The 22,817-nt window shown below is 37.0% G+C and overlaps 2 protein-coding genes across 2 annotated transcripts in view; one reads left to right on the top strand and one right to left on the bottom strand.

The window, feature by feature from the left end:
* Window positions 1-22,817, top strand: part of LOC126237164 (BRCA2-interacting transcriptional repressor EMSY-like) — a 409,828-nt gene that overhangs the window by 20,845 nt on the left and 366,166 nt on the right. The window lies entirely within an intron of this gene.
* LOC126237167 (WD repeat and FYVE domain-containing protein 2) overlaps window positions 5,527-22,817 on the bottom strand; it is a 74,549-nt gene continuing 57,258 nt past the window's right edge. The window contains exons 6-7 of the mRNA XM_049947024.1: window positions 15,558-15,790; window positions 5,527-6,337 (exon numbers count right to left, since the gene is read on the bottom strand). Of these exons, the coding sequence (XP_049802981.1) occupies window positions 6,199-6,337; window positions 15,558-15,790 (372 nt within the window). The 3' untranslated portion in view covers window positions 5,527-6,198. The remainder of the gene's footprint in view (window positions 6,338-15,557; window positions 15,791-22,817) is intronic.

Raw genomic sequence — 22,817 nt, 5'->3', positions numbered from 1 at the left:
ATACTTCGGCAAGAAAGCAGCACAACAAATGATGCAACAGTAACTTCAAACTTTTTCCTAAGTACCATATAATAACAGACAAGCGAAATCTCATATACTATACATCTTTATGATTACTCATAATATTTAATAGCCTTAACAGTTCATAAGCTGCTTTAGATTTTTTCATAGTGATCTGCCTTATATACATAACCACATTTGCAAGCAAAAAGAATATATTCTGGAAATATGCAGACACACTAAAGATTTACATTATAAAGGAAGACCAAAACGTGTGATTCCAGTGACTTTACATTCTCCTTATAATTTAAGAAAATAGGTCATTAAATAACCCATGTTTATTTCTAATGCAGCAATGTGCTAAGAAAGAGGATGGTGCAAGGAAGTACATGTGATTTTGTGTTGTTTGAAAGTAGCTTAAGGTCCTGAAAATAAAGTTCCTACTCGGAAAATCATAGATTAGCTTAGCAAAATGACATAACTATATACTATTGTATGAAAATAAAAGAGTGACAAAAGGGTAGCTCAAGTATTTCAAATTATTGAAGATATCTAAACAATTATGTCCAACTACCAGTCTGATCTTTGCTTATATGATAGCAAGTGATTGTACAAATGGGATCAAAAATTTGGTTTGAACAAAACATAAATGAAAGGGAGGAGGCAGAAAGAAAAAATAGAAAAGGAAGAACCAGTGCTTCACAGTACTGGCACTTTGATTGTCTAGGTCTTTGTGAACTCTGTGTAATATGCACTTTGCTAATTTATCAAAAACTGGCCACAACCAGTATGTTTCAGAAGACACATCACAGCAAGGAATGACTTGTTACCATGCAAAAGTTGCAGAATTCCAATTATTCGAAGTCACATTTCAAGTTTCGGGTACCTGCCCATTCAACTAACAGTCAGGACTGACATGCTGACAGTTCATGACAATCGAATGAACTATCAAAATTTAAAAGAGCTGTAATTATAAAGAACAGAAAACAAAATATATTTTTTTAAATCCTTAATGTAACTACTTACACCTATAGTGTTCTCTCCACATTTAAAATAGTGATGACACCCACAGTCTAACAGTAGTGTCATATACTATGCATCTGGAGTTCCTATATTTGATTACCAGTATCTAGCTGACTTTCAGGAGACGGAAAGAGCAGAAGGGCACCCAAACAGCATTGTGAGGCTAAATAAAAAGCTAACTGAACACAATAGGGATATTCATGGTGCCAACGTGGTGTTAAGTCAAAAGACAACCATTTTTTTAAATTCTGAGAGATAGTGATGTTTAATATGTTTTATTTGGTTGAGGAGTAATAAATCTCCTCTACTGACATCACAAACACATTGGCTATATGTAGAAAGAAATGTGCTATGCAAAATTTCTTTTGCACTAATAGATCATTTGCCTTTCAGATCATTCTTTTACAGTTACAAAACTCTTGCGCAGGCTACTTCAAATTTTAACAAAAAAAAAAAAAAAAAAACAAAAAAAAATTGTAACACTTCGTGTCACAATGTAGGAACTCACATTATTTCTTAAGTTACGATTAACACCACAGATTCAAATGAGCACTTTCATATAACATTTCTTCTAGTACAACAGCAAACTTTGAGAGAAAATCTAGCCTTGAATTTTAATTATGCTCTGTACACTTTTCAGCAGCACAATTTTTTCCCCTTGTCGTTTAGTGAAATATTCTAAATGTACAATGTAGCTACACATTCTGCATCAATAATTGCAAAGCTATAAAGCAATTATATGATACACAACTATTTTCCAGAAACAGACTGTCCCTTGCCATTGAAATGGAGAACACAGAGGGGAGGAAAAAAGCCCTTTACTTCTCTGAAATTTATCGAGGTCCAAAAAAGAAATAACAATTTTAAAAGAAATTGCATTTTAATGTAACTAATAATGATAAAGCAAGCTAAATAATAGTACCACCAATTTCTTATTACCTGAATTTGTGTGTTATTCATATTTTTCAGTTGACACAAAGAAAGTATGAATGGTTAAAAGTGGATACAGGTTACCTACTACATGTCAAAAGAAAAATATTAGAAATTCGCTGTATAACTCTTACAACAGTTTATTTACAAAGATATTGGAGCCAACAAGGTTACCCTATATGGAACATCTTCCATACTGTTTTTCTTACAAAATATGTGTGTGTTTCAAGGAAAAACAAATTTCATTGGATGATAATTACAATTAATTATTAACAACAGTTAATAATTTTTCTGAAAATCATAATCAATGTAGGACATCCATCAGACCAGATACATATCAGCTGAAAGGAAGTGAAGTGCATTTTAAAATAAATAAAAAATCTATGCAGAGAAAAGCAGGGGAAAGAAATATTGAAGACGTGGCGAGGTCATACAAGCGTTGTTCACTATTGAAACATACCAAGGGTCAAATTTTGACTATTTCTATATGGAAATTATACACAAACTCTAAAGTATTATCACGACAAGAAATTTTCCAGACAAAAATGGAAAGAAAATCTTTTTAGTGTTTCAAGTATGACAACACTAACTGGTCATAACTAATTAAAAATTACTTTACAATAACCGAACAGAAGAGGCGTTGAGTCATTGACTCGCACACAAACTAGACAAAACTTCACTAGCTTACAACGAATCCTTTTTCAAGCGAGTGTACACACACACACACACACACACACACACACACACACACACACACACACACACACACACACTGTTGAATTTCTTCCTGTTCCCATATGTAAAGATGACACTTAGGGGAGAAATTTTACAAATTCTGAGAAACCGATGAAAAATAAAACATTGCTGCTGAAGACAGTTTTCAATGTTTTGAACAACTGCACACACATTTGTGCAGATATGCAAATGAAATGAGCACGTACACTGAACCTTATAATGGTGTAAGAAATACCAATGTTCTACGTTCAATGAATTCCGCCAAGTTTTTAATTGTGCCTTGTATCACTAAAAACATGTTTCAGAGCTTATGCATATACAATAAAATAACTAATCTATCTCAAAAACAAAAGTTCTCTGACATTACAATAACACTGTTTTCCAGCGGTGTTTTGTAGTTGAACTCCTGCCCTACTCCAAACTGCCAAACACTTCACAACGTATTAGCAAAATATATTTTACATTGCATCATGCTGCCCTTTCTCAAATAGCTGAAGTAGCAGTGCCTGTCATGTCACACCAGAATATATGAAGATGATGAATTCAAACATTAGACTGCAACACTCATTGTTTTAACCTATTACATCAGGCAACCAACTTTTAGCATATGAAGGCACACTCTTAATTACTAAATCAAATGAGTAGATGGTATGCACATATCACTGCCAAATAATATTTGTCTGACATCTTTCTTGAAGCGTATTTTATTTTTTAATTAACTAGTTGCTTTTTAGACATGTCCAATAATGCACACAATGTCACATCAGAATATTATGTGACTTATCCCTTTGCTCATTATCTCACTTTATTTAGCTGCCGCATTCATGTTTGTTCTTATTCCCATGCTCTTTTCTGCAACTTCTCAAATTTATGTTACACACTTACTTTCTTCACTACCCCTTCTTCCCACGTTATCTGTATTCTATTTTCATGCACTTCTCCCTATGACTGCTACAGTGGATGGGCATTCTTCCATTTCGAGACAATTCCTATCATCTTCACTCTTTTCTTTTCTCATTGTTGACGTCTTCAAACAGTATCTCTCACACCAATCCTTGAATAAGTCTATCTGCACTGCTGACTAAAATAATCATTGCACATTGCTGCCATATAATGGATGCATCAGTACTTCAATCAGGATCTCTTGCATGACACACAATTTACATTATTAATAAAGGGGTTTTATGAGAGAGAAGAGAAAAAATTATGAGAATAATAGTAATTGAGCCCAGCTTTAATTATCAACTATGAGGCCATAACAATTCACGTGATTCTGGAACCCGCTGCATATGTTATGTCTTTTACATGTGCACCCGCAATGCTTTGAAGACAGAAAATGTGATCCTGAAACTTGAAACAAACATGTGGGATAGTATCTCTGAAAATTTTAAACTTTATCAGAAATCATGTCCTGTCTCAGTGCCATACTCTACTCTAGCCATAATACTGTGTTAACAATGTCGAGTCTGAACTACTGGATCTTCTCTCACACCACACTCAAAGATATTTATAACTTTACGTTACTCACAATATGGAGGCTATTTCAAAGTCAAAAGCAGATTTACTCTGGACGCACTGCCTGGCATTACAGTTCTGTAGCTGTGACCAATTTAATGTTCTCTGCAGATTGCACAGTGTTATGCAAGCACAATGGGGACATACAATAATGTCCATTGGTAATGTTTACACCTGTTATCTACATGCAGAACCATCTCCTGACTTCCATCATTGACATTTCCAAATATATTCTGCTCTGGTATTATATTGCTTGGACTGTTACACAAGTTTTTCAAGAACAGTATATGCTTTTCATTTCGATTGATTACTTGCTGAACGAACGCAAAATATGCCTACTGAGCACCTTCACACCAAACAGTGAATATGTAGTTACAGTACACCAACAGGCCAGATGGTTTCCCGAGAATGCTTTATACATTAAAACCTTGCTCCAGGTGTCAATTTTCACAAGACATTTCACTGTTTCTGGTTTGGTGTTTCTCAGTCCTACAATTTTCATGAACAATATTGGTAGATTTAAGCATATGTTGTCTGTTAATGTAATAACAAGGTACTTGGTTTAAATTATGAACAGTCTAGTCAAGATATTGATTTGTCAGTCACAGAATATCACCTTATGTGCTGCTTCATTGCCACTATTACTGCCCGATCTGCATAAGGTTACTTGCTTCTCATTCCGATTTGATTCACAAGAACGTATGACCACACAACTGTTGGCGACTAGACTAAAGCATGTACGGGGGCTGCTCAAAAAGTATCCGATCTATTTTTTATTGTTGAAACCAATAACGGTATCTAAGTATGAGCACAGGGTCTACGTTTGTAGGCATATATACTGCACATGCCAATTTTTTTTTTCGTGACTGAGGAAACAACCAGTCGCTGGCTAGCTGTTGACAAGTAAACACGTGTAAGTAGCAGTTGTCAGATTTTGTGTTGTTGGTAAAATGACAGAAAAAAACTGAACAACATTAGTGTATCATATTTTGCTTTAAGCTTGGAGATTCTCAAGTTGAAATGATCTGCAAGATTCAACAAGTGTTTGGGAATGAAGTAATGGGTTCCACACAGATGTTTAGTGCAAGATACTATTACCTGTGAATATGCTCCTACATTTTTAAAGCTTCCAACCAAAATTCTCATATAATTGCACTTCTCATATACAACTATACTCTTTTAGAAATAATTCTGTAAGGGCAATACAAATAAACGATTCTCTTGTAATGCATATACAGTGATCAGTAAGAAGTTCCAGAAGAAATAAGATTCAGCAACCATTTACACAAAATAAATAAGAACTTCAATAACAAGCCAAACATATAAAGACAAATTTTTATTTTAGGATACTATAAATTCTCAAAAAATTTTAATAATCAACAAAATGAATTTCTACTGAAGACAAGATGCATCCAGATGGTAAGTAAATACTGGTACAGAATTAATAAGAAACATCAAATGCAAATATCTCAACTGCCTGTAAACGGATGGAGCATCTGGGATACTAGTAATGAACATTCATAAATACTGGCACTTAACTATAATGGGAATTAATAATACTCTGATAACATATAACTGACTTTTCATAGATGATTGACAACTGCATCACTGCAATAAAATAAATTTCTAAACAACAAAGGAGCATTGCTGATATTACTATTTAACATTATAAATATTTTAGCATCATAAATGAACATTGTTCAAATCTAGTAGAAATAATAATTTTACAAATTCAGTTTAATAAAGCTCTGCCTTTCTGACTATTAACACGTTAGCATTATATAACATACTGATTTCCGAGTCATTTGGCAATAAAATAAATCAGTCATACTTTCTTTTACATATTCCTCACACATAACAGTTTATTTACATACACATTTATATACACATATATATCTTATTTATACTTTGTAGTTCCATCAGTCTCTTCCGCTGCATATAGTGAAGCAATTTAGCTGCACCATATCTGATATCCACCAATATACTCTTACGCCTTCACTGTAGGAGAGCCGAGACATCCCACACTTTGATCAGACGGTCCTGACCAACTGTTAACAACCTTTTTCGTGGTTCATCTAAATCCATATAGACAATGCTATGTTTTGCTTCATGGAATGTTGCCATTGGTGTATGACTGAAATAAAGAGGGTACATTAATTTGGAAAATGAGTATAAGAACTATCTACAACTGAATACTTGATGCACATGCCATACGGAAATAAAAACAGAACATATAGCCTACTTACAACCAATGGAAGTTTTAGTGGTTTATGGCATGCAAATGAGAATAAAAACTTTTTATTGTCTACAATAAGAGCTTTCTGATTTGAATTCATGCCTTTGCTAAACTTAAGTCTTTTTCCAAAATGGTATTTGCTTGCTTTCTTCTTTGGTTCTATTTCAGTTTTCAATAAATAATTGTTTCTGTTGTAAAGCAACAGTGTTTTCTCTCTGCTGAAGTGGGCCCTCCTCTGATTCAAGGTGCTTGTTGACATTAGCTTTCTTTTCCCATCCAAATCTACAGAACACAGATTTTGAAAATCTGTAGCATATAAGCCCTGGTAAGCATGGTGCCAAGTCTTTTTGTAGGTATTCATAGCCGTGTGACCCATTCTTGACACAGAGGTAACTGACTAGATACTTAGGGCAGAAGTAGAACCCAAAATAATTCTACTCACGTTTTACAGGAAGAGTCTTTGCATGGTCAAAAGAAGTCGACCAGTTTTGTTTTCAGATAGTACAGTGCAGGTACTATGTAATGTAGCAGTCTCCTGTGAGCGTAGGCAAACGAGAACTTTGATCATCCAACAGGGAGGAGGAGTGTGAGGAAAGTCATGCCACCCTCTTGAAAGCAGTCAAAACCCATGCGTGTTTCTGCAAAGGCAGAACTGACACATGGTTGCACAGATTGCTGATTTCTTCTGGTGTTGTGAGAAATGTACTTTAATCTCTTGATGAACCAGGATTATTCTCTACATTCATTTCAAAATATGAAAAGAAAACAAAGAGCAACACACAAGTCAAAGCAAAGCAGAGTGTACAAAGCATTTGACAACAGCTACTCCACAATTTCTTGTTGAGACTGCATCACCGTAAATGACACACTTCTTACCGGACCTCTGCTGTATGTAACAACAGTTCAAACCCCTGCCACCTAAAACTGATATGTTGAAGTGCCTGCATTACACCAACTTAAGCTCTAGCAGACAACCTTATGCGTTTCTTTGTTCTAAGATGCTAGGTCCCACAGCTGAGCCCTACATTTGCCATACATATCTTTTCTCTGATACATATCATTCAATCACCCCCGTTGACTTGGAACCAGAATGTAACTTACAAATGCATTGATACGTTGTCATGTTCATGCATATGTGCGCTCGTTATTTTGCAAACAGGTTCTTATGCACATTCCCTTTCATACTGGGCTCTGCCAGATGTCATGCAATAAATAATAACCAAAATTTGGTTACTTTTTTGAGATTTGAGATTTTTTTGATAACCAGTTAACAAGTTTTTTGGGATTAGAAGAGTTGAGGACAACAAAAGAAATAAACAGAAAAGCAAAAATGGCCTGAAGATCTTTTGGTAAACTAAAAAAAGGTTTTAAAAAATAAGTTTCCAATGTGTCTGACACATAAGGTTTAGATTTTGTGCCTATTGGCAGTTCTGACTTACATCCAGTGTAAATTCGAAGTTAATTAAAAACACAGGGTTTTGTCAGTAAGAAACTAATAGGTGTGAGTTATGGATTCCTAGGAGAGGGGGAAAGAAGGGATCAGAGAACAGACAAAAATGGAAGAGAGGATTGAAGCATTTTCCAGAAGAAAAGTTCATAGGACTTTTTTGTGATAGAACAGTTTAAATACTTATGTTCAATATAACCCAATAACAACCTGATTCTAATATACAAGTATATTTTAATGGGATGTGCAATACTATTATTAAGTAAATATTTCCACAATTCTAGATATTTTAACCTATTTTTCACATTAAAAACATAACATTTATAGGCACTTTCTTCATAAAGCAGTGTCAGTAGGTTATAATTAATAAACATTTCTTTTATCAAATGTTATTTTAAACCCTCAGAATGCATGAGAACATAGCAGTAATACTGTTGTTAATAAAAATTACAATCAAGGAACCCACAGAAAGGTACAAAAAGAAAATAACAGAAATAAAATACCACTGTTTTATTCAGTGGTCCATACATTATGATGGACAGTTTCTCTGTTATAATTTCTAGTTACTGAAGGATCTTTTGTTTCTTCTCCTCCTCCTCCTCTCCCTTTTTCTTCTCCCAGTCCTACAAGGATATCTGTTTTCTAAATAACATCGGGTTGCTGGTGACTAGTGTCAAGCACGCTGTAACCACGAACTACTTTCATCATCCATTTACTTAAATAAATCCCCAACTCCCTTTTCTTTTTCTGGGTTCAATGGATTAAATGCCAGTGTTGATAAACTCAGTTTTTCAATAATCCATTACTGTACATCGGTTCCCACAGTCAGAATGATGTATATGGACCTTCATATGTTAGTGAGCCTAGTACTGAACCATCTACTTTGTATTTCAGAACAAAATACTTCTGAATTTTAAACACAGTTCCCTTGGCAATAGGTTTCTTGAAGTCATAAGCACTTGTTACATTAAAATTAATTGAGCAGTGCTGCACACATACGACTCAGGAAGAAACTGCCCTGTTCTCTGGCTTGACTTTGATAGGATATTCTATGTAACACACTGTTTAATTTTAAACAATTTCTTGAAAAAGGGAACACAGACCTCGGGACCCTTCTTCCAGAAAATACCTCAGTTGTGATGTGATGTACGAAATGGAGGCGGGCAGGACACAAAAAGTCAGGCAAATGGAAGATGGATGGATCACAAAAGCACTTTGCAGGATTCCAAGACACGCTGAAAGACTGACGGTGATTTAACAGAAAGGCACAGATGAAATTAGAAAATATGTAGGAGCAATGTGAATGTTGGAAGCCGAGGATCATAATGAATGGACAACTCCGGAGGAGGCCTTTACCCTACAGTGGCTGACTGTGACAATGATGATGATTGCCAACCTCTTGTTCTTCCCTTCACATAATTACTAGCCACAGGAACACACACATCTCACCTGTTGCATTCTAGCCATCCCACCTCACTGGACTGTTAATAAAAATATCAGCACAATGTTCTTCTGATCTGTGTAAGGAGACTCTTTGTCATTTTTATGAAAAAACTAAAATCTAGCCCCACATCATTCAAAACTCTTCAAGTTCCAATGAAAATAGCTTCTCGCTGCACAGGTCTATAACACAGTTTTACGACATTACAATCATCAACCCACTCCTCCACAACATTGTACCTTGCTTTCGCAAACCTTTCTTAGACTTTTTCTAGCTATTACAGGAACAGTTCCACCCCCCCCCCCCCAACACCCAATAGTACCAATCGACCTCTGCGTCATCCTCAGCCAAATGGCGTTACCAGATGTGGGTATTGGGGGTGGGGGCGCAACACATTGCTCTCCTTTGTCAGTTTTCATGACTTGAAATCATCACTATTTGGTCAAGTGGCTCCTCAACTGTTATAAGGCTGAGTGAACCCCGGTAGGTCAAAAACATATGGTCATCCCCCGAAGTACTAATCACAACAATTGATGGTGCTCAATTTCAGTGATCTGATGGAAACCAGTGTAGCCACATCAGCACAGCTGTTGACAACAGTCCCGTCACTGGTATTAACAATTTCAGCATGAAGCAATGGTGTGGAGTTACTCTTCATATTTCTGATTTGCATGAAGTTTTACAAACTGTCTATAAATCAAACTGAATGCTGGAAGAGAGATCACAGTAATAACTTACAATACTCTCTACTACAATACACTCTTCATCACAGCAACATCTTCAAACAGCTCATTTTGCAAAATCTGGAAATCTTATTAACACTTCATACTTTTGGTGCAGGGGACTTGCTGTCAGTCACAAAACCGGGTCCTCTTATTCACATGATCTATGTTTCATGTTACTGTCTACTTCTCTTTTCCGACTTCAACCACACTTCATTTCCTTCGTTTCTGGAACCAGAAGTCTTAACTTCCTTTGCTTTGTATTCTCTTCTCTCTTCCATCTTTCTTCTATTTTTCCTCTTTTTTATGCACCTCATTGTGTACTACCACACTGTTCTAGTCTAGTTTCCACTCTTGCTGCTTCTTCCTCCTCCTCCTCCTCCTCCTAAATTTGGCCCAATAGAGCATGCTTATGTTGCCCTTTCTAATTTCTCCCCCTCCATTTTAACCTGACTGACTTTTTTCAAAAACAGCAGTTTTGTAAGTTCAAGTTTTTAAATATTATCTGTTGTAAACCACTGTTAATTTCCATTTCACCATATCTTGTCATAATTCACTTGGACAGTGCTGCTGAGTATCTTTGCCTTTCTTAAAATAATTTACTTACACCTCTTTTGTCACTACTCTGCAAACAGGATTACCCAGTCCCCAAACAGTGAGATGAACTTTATTGTGCCTGAAGCTTATGTGTTTAAGACCTGTGTATGTCTCTCTGGTCCACAAATACATACATCAAATTCACACAAAGAACCATGGCATATACTCAATGTTGAATAACATAAACAATAAATTAAATATACAAACAACAACTTCATATCACTAACATTTTAATCATAAAAACTTGTAAAAATTGCTTGGGTTCTTTTTATACCAAACTGACACATAACTAATAATAATTACTCATTAAGCAGAGAACTGTAATCAAAATTTTAGTCTTTTGCACCATATGCTCCACAATTTACAAGTTTCTGAGTCAGCTCAAGAGATGTGCTTAAGGCCACTATTACACAATGCACCTAAGGTGTATGCCTATGCAACAGTGCCCAAAGTGTACATGTTTGGAAACATACACAAGTTCATGTTGACTGATTGCATACAGGATACGTGCACGATACTAGTCACCATGAATCTAAACATGCACACTAGATAGCAGTAACTGCACAAAACTCTATGAAGAATGTCTGATTTCTTGTAAAGTAATTCATTTGAATTAAGAAATTTGTAAGTGTTCAAGGTTCCAATTTATAAAGTAATTAATGTTGTCTTACAGGGCTATCACACAATTATGCTATTACTGTTCTGAATTATGCACTCAACTGTTCATTTCATATTATGACACTTGTTCCTGCAATGATATTTTCTCCAAGTCTATATTTGTACACAATTTTGCACATGGAGGACACAGTTGTTTTTGGAGTTACTGCTCTGGCAGTGTCTGTAACCACTAAAATTTGGGCAGAATGACAACAACAAAAAGATGTTGTCAGATGCTGAGTATCTTTGCCTTTCTTAAAATAATTTACTTACACCTCTTTTGTCACTATTCTGCAAACAGGATTACCCAGTCCCCAAACAGTGAGATGAACTTTATTGTGCCTGAAGCTTATGTCAGATGTTGTTAGATCAGAACCTGGCTGGAAAGAAGAGAAGACGGCAGGGGGAAATAGTCCCTATTAATGAAGGAATGGGGGCCTAAAGAGCCGAAGGAATTTTGACACTTCATGAATATGGATGTGGCTTGTTTTAAGACGTGCCACATTGATAAGATAGGAAGGAATTTGCTTACCTGACACTGGTGCAATTTCACCTCATTAGAAGTAAGAATTTAACAACATTTTGTGAGTTTGCCAACTATATCCAGTTTTTCCTTCCTAGCATGGTGAAATACAACCAGAAAAGTAATGAAATGGAACATGAACTTTCGTCAATTGTGCTATGTACACAATTGAAAATCACACATCTATAGTTATACGAATATTTCCTCAGAAATAAACAATTGCTGATGTACATTATTATGATACAGTAGGTCACGAGGATCATACAGACACCTTTACTTACTATATGCCTGGATTTGCATCTTAGTGCTTGTTTGGTCTATTTCATTTCTAGATCACGCAGCATTCAGTACAAAGAAAGCTTTTTGAAAACACCTTGCATAAAAGAATGTCTGCTGGCAAAAAATATTACTTCTGTGTAATTACTGCATAAACGGAAATTTGCTCACTAAAAAATGTGTAAAAATCTCCAATATGAATAGCTGAAGTTAGCTGCTAGGCACATATAACAACAGTAACAAGCAGCAAGCATACTCCTGAGTACCCCCGTCTGTGCACTCGCGCATTGCTGCCATCTAGTGCGCCTGCACAGATAATGCATGCGTTAATTCTTTTAAGTGCACCTGTAGTACTACCAGATGGCTGTTGTGCTAGATTGCTGTCACGCTAGACCTGTACTGTTCGTGGCAGATCATCATGTAGTACTTCCTTACAGGAACATTTTCTTCCTCTATGTGATACTTCACTGCAGAAATGTTTGTCAATGTCAATGTTCTCAGTCACACTACAAGTATCTAAAGGGTTATTCGTGAATACCTAGAGTATCTGCTAAGGTAACGATGCACGAACTACAAGACGTAGAGAAATGCACACACATCAGTTGGTGGAGCATCTCTCATTTTTAACTCACGTTACAGGTGCTCAATGGGGGGTACCGTTTGTTATGCAACAAACGACAGTAAAAGATGAAGAGCGTTTGTGTGCACAATTAGCTGAAGCCCCTGCAGGCACAATGACAGCTGCCCACTTTGGAAATCTGTCGACTGGGTCGACTATCGGCAGGTACAAACCAATTCAATACAATAACATGGAGCTGATGATTTGTCTACATGTTCTGACAAGGCAGGAGGCTAGGGCAACTACACAACAGTGCACATTGTTAGTTTAAACTTGGACAGATGCTCTGTGTTTATTTTTCTTTATGTCTAATAGTTTTTGCAGTCTTCTGAAACCCAGAGATACTTACGAATATCCTACAATATGTATTAAAAACCAGTCCAGTAATACTGTTCCACAGCTCAGCACCACCAGTCAGTTCTGAGCAATAGCAAACGTGTCCGAAGACACCTGAAGATAAACTCACAGACCAAAACTAGTCACAGCAATTTTCTTCATAATTTAGAACAAAAGAGTTTTTCTTGCACAGTGAAAAGAGAACATCAACAGACTTACAAAGCTATCCTCCCTGATCAAAAGTAGTAAGTAGTGATGATAAGTAAGTTTGCTCAGCCAGGTCTGGGGTAAAGTACTTTTGAATAACCTATTAAACATGTAACATCAAGTCGGTTCTGAGTCAATGAATGAACTTTTGCTCAGATGCAATGAAAGTTCAACAGTATTTTACCCATCTAACATATAATATGAATGAATCCAGTTTCATATTACACTTATGTATTACATTTACCACAAACACACTCTGATAACATTTCACCTCTGACAATGCACTTCCTCTTCCCTTGCGAGTCTGTAACAATCAACCATTTGTGTTAATATGGTGAAACCAATAAATTAACTATGCCTCTGTGGCACAAGAACTGCCCCATTATGTACATAAAGACACAATCAATAAAACTTACATTCAAGATCAATGTCCAAGAACAGTGCTGTAAAACAGAAAAAGGGATCTACTTTCAATGTAGTGCTGTGTAACACAAAATACAGTGTCAATCACATCCTTTCTTCATAGCAATCCAGTTAGAACTGAACAAGCTAACTTAACAGATAACTATTGACATTCAAGAACCTAATTAAAACAGTTATGTCGGCCTGCTAACATTAACTAATCCTGATGATGAATTTGAGAAGCCCTTTGAGATTGTTTGCAGATGATGCTATCATTTACTGTCTAGTAAAGTCATCAGAAGATGAAAACTAATAACAAAAAGATTTAGACACAATATTAGCATGAGGCAAAGAGTGACAACTGTAAACAATAAAAAGTGTGAGGATTCCTTTAAGCTGAAGATCCATAATAAATCAGACAAATTTAAAAATTATATATTCAAATTAATACCTATGAATTAAACTTTACCATTAATTAAAATTTAATTAACTAAAATTTAACACCACAAATTGAAACATCTTACTGGAAGTGTTGTAGGAACATCACAGCAAAGACTGCATTTTATAGGCCGAACACTTAGAATATTTAACAAATCTACTAATTAGACTGCTGACATTATGCTTTTCTGACCTCTTCTGGAATCCTTATCCAGTAGAATTGATGAATGATATCAAAGAAGTGCGGATCTTTTTGTGTCATCATGAAACAGGGAACACGAGTACCACGACACGATATGTGAAGAAGAATGGTGCCCTCTATCAATAATGTTTCTTTCAGATGATTCATCTACTACTCACTTGATTCACCACGGCAACCCACTGTGAAATTCTATCATCCATAAAAACTGACTCTCACTTCCATTTCGTATTATTTCAATACTAGCCTTTCTCAACCTAGGTTGTTAATAATTCCCCTCCCCTACATGTAGAGTGTTCAATATTGTCTAATTCTCTGTTCTGCTTCTTCTCTTTCCCTAGTGACTAATATATAAATAAACTCCCTAATATCTTTAAAAATTCAAGTTCCCTTTTTCTGATTCCTCAGCCAGTTAATTTTATATTGTACGAATACTGCTTATTCTTGGCATGTTTCTCTCTATTCTGGCTGAGGTCTCGAAACCCACATTCTATGGGGAACAGTCAAAAGGTAAACAAGTGAGGTGGAAAAAGGTAAGTAAACTGTTCATTACAGCCTGGGTATGATCATGGTTCCAGAGGCGAACACAAAAATTTTTCCATGAAGGCATCAACTGCCTTGACTTACAGTGGGATAAATGTATTAAAAGTTATGGTGATTACTTTTGAAATAGAAACAGCTTACTTACTTTTTCCATCTGTCTCTCTTTCATTTACCTGCCACTTATATGTACACAGTCCCTGTCTAGCTCATCCACAATCACTATTTTTATCAGTATTTTTATAAAAACAACAAGATGACTACATTTTAGTTATAGCTGCAGACAAATACTTATATCTACTGCTTGGCAAAACAAACTAAATAGAAAAAAAAATTTGTGCGCACAAGCATAATTCACACTCGTAGAGAATGCAGTTAGAAGTTCACTGCAACATGTTACAAATAACTGTGCTGTTCTCTCTCTCTCTCTCTCTCTCTCTCTCTCAAATGCGCGCGTGCGAACACACACACACACACACACACACACACACACAAAATGAATGAGGTATTCGGCAATTTACACTAAAATAATATCTCTCTCTCTCTCTCTCTCTCTCTCTCTCTCTCTTTTTTTTTTTTTTTTTTTTTTTTTTTTTACAAAGTAACAATATCAGAAAGTCACAGGAAAACAACAAACAAAAAATGCTTATCATAGTTTATTTTTCTATTTTCTGCAGAAAAGTACTGTAAATATGAACAATTTGTATCACTTACTCAGCATCCTTCAGCTGGACATGACAAGGGTCACAGACGCGAACATCAAATTCAAATCCCATAACAGGAATAGTTGAACGACCATTGCTGCAACGATCACATACTGCACGACCGCATAACCGACAATGGTGCTGTCGCAGACCCAGTTGGCGTTGGTCCATCATGGCACGCAAATTCCAGAAGAACGGACGTCCGCAACGCTGACATGTATCAGATTCCTGCCATTCGGGAGTCTATGGCACAAAGCCCATACAGAACTGTTAGATCACACCTTAATGCAAGAAATTTTAGTAATTTTTATGTCATACTTTGCACAAAAATAACCCACTCTCTGAAACCTAATTTCATATCCAAAGATCACAATTGTTAACTTTTTCATGAGAAGGGATAATAAATAGTCTTAACTCTTAACAAAATTAAAATGTTTGAGATAAACTTTGAGACAGTTAAATGACAAGTAACAGTTATGCGAGTGTCTAACTCTGGCTACTGTGAACAAAACTTAAAAATATCATGTACTCTACTTTAAATCATTACTGTTAAACTGTTTTATTTTAGCTATTACTGCATCACTATTCCTTTCTTATTCATACAATAGGGATTTGATTACAAATGTATTTTATGCACCATTCATTTCACACAACCTTCCTACAATATATATGTACAAGGTCCAATCACTTTAATGCGATCACCACCCACATTTGGCATCAACAAGCAATTACCACTCATTGATGGCAGATGGCATTAGTAGCAATCAACAACATATAAAGCATATCAGGGGGATGTGGCAAACTATGCAGTTGTCAATGTGGAAATTTAGCTATTTACACGATGTCCAACTGGGCACAATCATTAGTGTTTGGCGGAAGCATTTCCAACATGGCTAAGTCTGTAAATTGTTCATGTGTCACTGTGGTTAAAGTATACTAGGCTTGGCAAAATGGTACTATGCAAAACTAGTGCCAAGGAAACTGTGACACACGCACCATAGACCACAGATGACAGTGGTGGACAATGGCTGCAGACTTGTGTACAGGTGAGTATACATGCAACTGTTAAGCAATTGACCACTTAAATGAACCAGGAGGCTACCAACAGTCTCTTCAATGACCATTGCACTAACATTGCTGCATATGGGCCTCTTCAGCAGGCACCTGTTTCATGCACCTGTGCTGACTGCTGCTCATCAGTGATGAGGGCTGGAATTTTCATGCCAATACTGGAATTGGATGTACACAGAGTGGTGACTTGTGCCCTTTTCAGATGAATCACATGCTCCAACAGACAGATGGCTGTTGCCGTGTACATCATGAAACCTCTGAAAGCAAAGGGATCCAGGTCAGAGGAGGAAGCGTTATGGTTTGGGGAATGTTTCCATGGCACTCTCTGGGTGATCTCCTTATTCTGAAAGGCCAAATGGATCAATACAAGTATGCATCTATCCTTGAGGGCCTTTTCCACCCAGTAGGATAATGCAACTTGTCAGACAGCTCGCAGTGTGTGTGTGTGGGGGTGGGGGTGGGCGGGGGGGAGGGGGGGGGGGGTGTTTGAAGCATAACAGCATTAGTTTACCATTCTCCCCTGGCCACCAGTCTCCTAGGATTTAAATCCAACCAAGAATTTGTGGGACCACCTCACTCGGGCTGATCATGCCATGAGTTCTTAGGTGGGAAACCTAGCGCAACTGACCACTGCTTCAGATCCTCACCGAGTCTCTTCCTGAACATCTCACAGCAGTCCACACTGCAACAGGTGGTTAATGAGGTTTATGACAGGTGATCACTTTAATGTGACTGGACAGTGTATTACTGTAAATTTCCTCCTGTGTACCTCTCTTTGATCCAACATAATAACCCAAGCAAGGTTTGAAAAATACAATGGTCAGTCAACGGACTACACTACTTAAGAAATGAAGCACTGTAGAGAGGATTTCCACACAATAATGAACAGACATTTCACAATGCTGAATGTATGTGACCAGCCGTATAACTATAAGAAAGATCACAGAAGCTCTGGCACTATTATTTTGCAAATCTATGAGAAGGGTAGCTGCTACTCACCATATAGTGGAGATGCTAAGTTGCAGATAACCACAACGAAAAGTCTGTCAGAATGCGAGCTTTTGGCCAATAGGGCCTTTGTCGGAAATAGACAAAACACAAACACAAAAACACACACACAAACACATATTCATGCAGTCTCTCGCTGCTGAGGCCAGACTATGAGCAGCAGCACATGATGGGAGAAACAACTGGGTGGTGGGGGTAAGGAGGAGGCTGGGGCGGGGAGGAGGGGAGATAGCAGGGTAGGGTTTCCCTCCCTACTCTCATTCCAGCACTACACAGTCCTCTCTATTCCACCAACACACCCACAGTCTTTTTACTTCTCTCCTTTTCCGCTACCCCCCGTCCTTCTCCTAACCGCCTGATTGCACCTAACTACCCTGCCCTCTCTCCACCTCGGCCCTGTAAGCTCCCACAACCAGCACTTTACTGTCCCCCCCTGGCCTCAGTAGCCAGAGACTGCAGGTGTGTGTGTGTGTGTGTGTGTGTGTGTGTGTGTGTGTGTGTGCGTGTGTGTTTGTGTGTTGTGTATTTCCAGTAAAGGCCTTGTTGGCTGAAAGCTCACTTTCTGACAGTCTTTTTATTGTGCCTATATGCGACTCAGCACCTCCACTATATGGCGAATAACAACTATCCTTTCCATTTATATTGTGACATACCATTCTGGATTTTCCATTGCTTGGTATTGTGCAAATCTCTCTCTCTCTCTCTCTCTCTCTCTCTCACTCACACACACACACACACACACACACACGACTAAAAAATATCATACTCAGACAGAGAAGTATAGGTGAAAATTTGTACCCATAACACTACAATGGTGCTGATTTTTAAGTAACATTTAACTATTGTAGATGTGCTATGAATGAGCACAACTCCATCACTGGAAATCACCATTATGATCATATGACAAATGAAATGAACGCACTGGCAAAAAATATAGATGTTGGGAATTGTTCCTTATGTCCAAATTCTGCACACACTTAAGATGAATCAGTTACAGTCTCTCTCTTAGCAAGCAATGTAACCATACAACTGTCTGTAACAAATTTGTTGCGTGCTAATAGCACAGCAACAATGAACGTTGTCAATAATGTTATCACACCCCCAGCTATATTTCTATCTTTCGTTGAGACATGAAAATCTCCAAGTGTATCTATCTCATACAACAAGAGGCATGAATTTTGTATAGAGATTAGTGGCAGTGGTGGTTTTGTTGAGTTACTTTGGAACTATGATTATGGGAGCTATACATGACTATCATGTCTACATACTGTGCTTGTAACCCTCTTTGGCAAAGCCGAATTCAACACATGGATAACAGTATCAAAACTAGGAAAAACAAATTTAATATTTAGCAAACAAAAAATAAAAACTGCTCAAACTCAAAGTAAAAAATATAAATTTCTTGGTTGTTGGACAACTGACTATTTGAATGCGCACACAGAAATCAAGATCTAAATGGAAACAAAAAGAATGATATTCATTAGAATGATGTCATCTTGTACTTAACTGTTGACTAGGCCTTGGAGTAGCTCTTAACAGAGCTGAACCACAGACTTTAAAAAATGTGACTGTGGAATGACCAAAGGCTCTAGAACTACAGCACTACACAGAGAAATTATGGGCAAAGCTTCAACGGATTGTACACCACACACTAGAAAAATATATGCCGAGTAAGTGAAATAAGAATCAAAATGGCCCACCATGGTTTAGCAACAAAATTCGGAATGTGCTGAAGAAGATTGCTCCTCAAAAGAATGTGCACATGGTAACAGGAAAAAATTATTAGAGATTCTTGCATCTATAAAAAGATCAATGCGCAAAGCATACAATTACCATCACCATACCTTAAGAAAAGATCTTGCTGAGAACTTGAAAATATTCTGGTCCCATGTAAAACCACTAAGCAGGTCAAAGGCTTCTATTCAAGCACCTTGTGTAGCAACAGAAGACAGCAAAAGGAAAGCTATAGTTTCAAATATCTCATGCAGGAATTTCTTACAAACATATCATTATTTGAGAGTTGCATGGACTCCTATGTGGAGGGCACAGTAATAGGCACCCCTAGCACAGAGAAGCAATTAAAAGACTTGAAAACAAATATGTCATCATGCCCAGATGAAATCCCAGTTTGGTTTTACAAAGAGTACTCTACGGCATTGGTTCCTTACTTATCTTGCATTTATCATGAATCTCTCACCCAGTGCAAAGTCCCAAGTGGCTGGAAAAAGTTTAGGTGACTCCTGTATACAAGAAGACTAAAAGAACAGACCCATAAACTTACAGAACAACACTCTTAATATTGGCTTTCTGCAAAATTCTTCAACACATTCTATGTTTAAATATTTAATTTCCTTGAGACTAAACAGCTTCTATCCACAAATTAACATAGTTTTAGAAAGCATCACTTGTGCAAAAATCAGCTCACTCTTTTCTCATATGATATCCTTTGAACCATGGATGAAGGGTAACAGGCAGATTCCATATTCCCAGATTTCCAGAAAGCATTTGACACCATGCCACATTGCAAACTGTTGATGAAGGTACAAACATATGGAATAGATTCTCAGATATTGAGTGGCTCTAAGACTTCTTAAGTAATAGAACCCAGTAGGTTGTTCTCAATTATGAGTATGCAACAGGAGTGCCCCAGGGAAGTGTGTTTGGACTGCTGCTGTTTTCTATACACAGGAATGATCTGGTGGACAGTGTGAGCAGCAATCTGCGACTGTTTGCTGATGATACTTTGGTGTACAGCAAGATGCTATTATTGAGTAACTGTAGGAGGATAACAATACAAGGCTATTTACAAGGACAGGCCACAATGTTCAGATCAAGGATTTACTTCAAACTTTGTACACTTCTAGTAGTCCATGTGCAAGCAGTGAGGTGTACTATTTAGGCAATTTTGAGAAAAATCACAAGAGAATTTTTACGCGTTTATTATATACCACTGCACTGCGATGCTGAGTACAAGATGGTGGCAGTCCAGTGGGAAGTGTTCAACCGGTGCATATGCTGGATTGCTGGATCCAGTCCTGCTAATTTTTTTCTTTATTTCTTGGAGTCATAATTTTTTTAAGCATTGGTCACGTTATTTCTTTCATATTACATTTCACAGGTAACAGAAAAAAATACATGTATTTTATTGCATTTGCAATGTTATTTGAATGTTTACAAATTTTTATCATTGCAATAAATATTATAATTATGGACAAGTAAACGACCAAAACACAAGTGTTCCTGAAAATGTATGCCTGTCGCGATTTGTGAAATCCCTTACACTTGCTATCAGTAAGGTTCCCAGAACTGTTCTGCACATGGGCAGTCCTATCACAGACACTGTGACAGGCCCCATTCGGCAGTTAACTTGTGCAGTTGTGAGACCTTGCTAACATATCAAGAACAGATAGTGTAACTGCAAATTTCTTGAAAATCACAAAAATTTACGTTTAACTGCAAAAGTGGAGATGACTCACAATTCTTCAAGTACTGTGGATAATGAATATCATGAAAATCCAATGCATAATGCAGTTGAAAAATGTCAGTTAAAAGATATATTTGTGTACTGTGATATTCTTCTTCAAGAATCGAACCTTACAGACACAGAAACATCAGAAGCAATTTCTACAGATCGACGTGCAAGTCGCTGAAGTGGCGTCAAATCGAAAGACTTGCACCAGGCGAACAGTCTACCAGACGGGAGGCCCTCGTCACACGACATTTCATTTCATTTCTACAGACGCACTGTCAATTGGAGAAGAATTTCATCAGTCTACAGTCAAAATGTTAGGAGAAAATATAATTGTTACCGATGAGAACCCCAGTAATTCTGAATAAGTATATAAAGAAGGTCTGTACAGTGAAATTTTAAGTTTTCAATCAATGAGAATTATGAACCAGCCAAAAAGAAGGGAAAAGCCAGATACATACCTTATCAACCTAATATCTATTTTTTTCTATTTCAACAACTGTATTTGAACAACAAATTATGGCAATGAAATTAACGCCAATGGGTGAACTAAGTAACTCAAGATTCTCGTAGTATCCTTAAGTCACTCATTTACCATCTTCTTCATCAAAGGGTAGAGGCATGGTGAGCCATTCTTGCTAAAGGAAGAAAACCCTGTTGACAAATCCTGGCCCTCCAGGTTGGGGGTTGTGCAATGGGACAGCTCTCCATCCATAGAAACAGACAGCCAATTCAAATACTGAGTAATATGCTTCAGTTTTCAGGTAGTTTTAATGTATTTCGACAACAGGACTGAAAATGGACTTTGCATTTTGGTATCTGGAATGTAAGAGCATCCGGAAAAAACAACAAGTATCTCCTGGAGTTCCCACATTATGTTAATGGCATGGACAAATAAACTATGGTCAAAATATATAACCTTGTGGCAGGCAGTTAGTGAAAGGTTGATACAGCTAAACCAGAAAGCTAGAGCCATGAATATAATCACATTGGAAGTGTATGACCCAACTGAAGACTCATCATTGAAGGTAAAAGATTCTGAACAGATGCTGATAGAAACTACAGAAGCCATTCCAAGTGGCTGTGAGCTGATACTGGCAGAAAATTTTAATGGCAGAGAATGGTAAGGGAGGAATAACAACACTACTTGGATGCATGGAGAAGATGTTGGAAATGAGAATAGGAAAAGGTTGGTGGATTTATTGGAGCAGTATGAATTTTGAGTGGAAAATACATTATTTGCTCACAAGGACATACATAAATTTACATGGTATAACCGTAGATTATCTAATCTTGAGGCAAAAAGTCAGTTTGAAAGTACAGGTGGTCAAGAGTTAAAAAATAGGCAGACTGTGGAAGTGTCCACCACCTGGTGGAATGTACAATTTATATCCCCCATACCTTCCGGAAGGGTGGCGAACGGAAGAGGACACAATATGCCAACAAGAATGAAATTATAAGGGAAGATGGTACTAAGTACTTTTATCAACAGTGGTGGTAAAAAAATTGGAGAGTGCAGAGAGAACAGTAGAACAGGAATATGAACACGTAAAGGTGGCCATTGATGAAACAGCGAAAGAAGCCCTTTGGGTATATGAAAAGATGATGAAACCAGTTTGGTGTAACTTAGAAAAAGAAAGAAAAGAGCAGCTTATTTTATGTTCCTGAATGTGAATGATAGTCAAAGGAGAGAGCAATAGAGGACTCTACATACAGAAGCAA

This window comes from Schistocerca nitens, chromosome 2, assembly GCF_023898315.1.
Source record: "Schistocerca nitens isolate TAMUIC-IGC-003100 chromosome 2, iqSchNite1.1, whole genome shotgun sequence".
Lineage (NCBI taxonomy): Eukaryota > Metazoa > Arthropoda > Insecta > Orthoptera > Acrididae > Schistocerca > Schistocerca nitens.
This window is presented reverse-complemented; position numbering and strand designations above follow the sequence as displayed.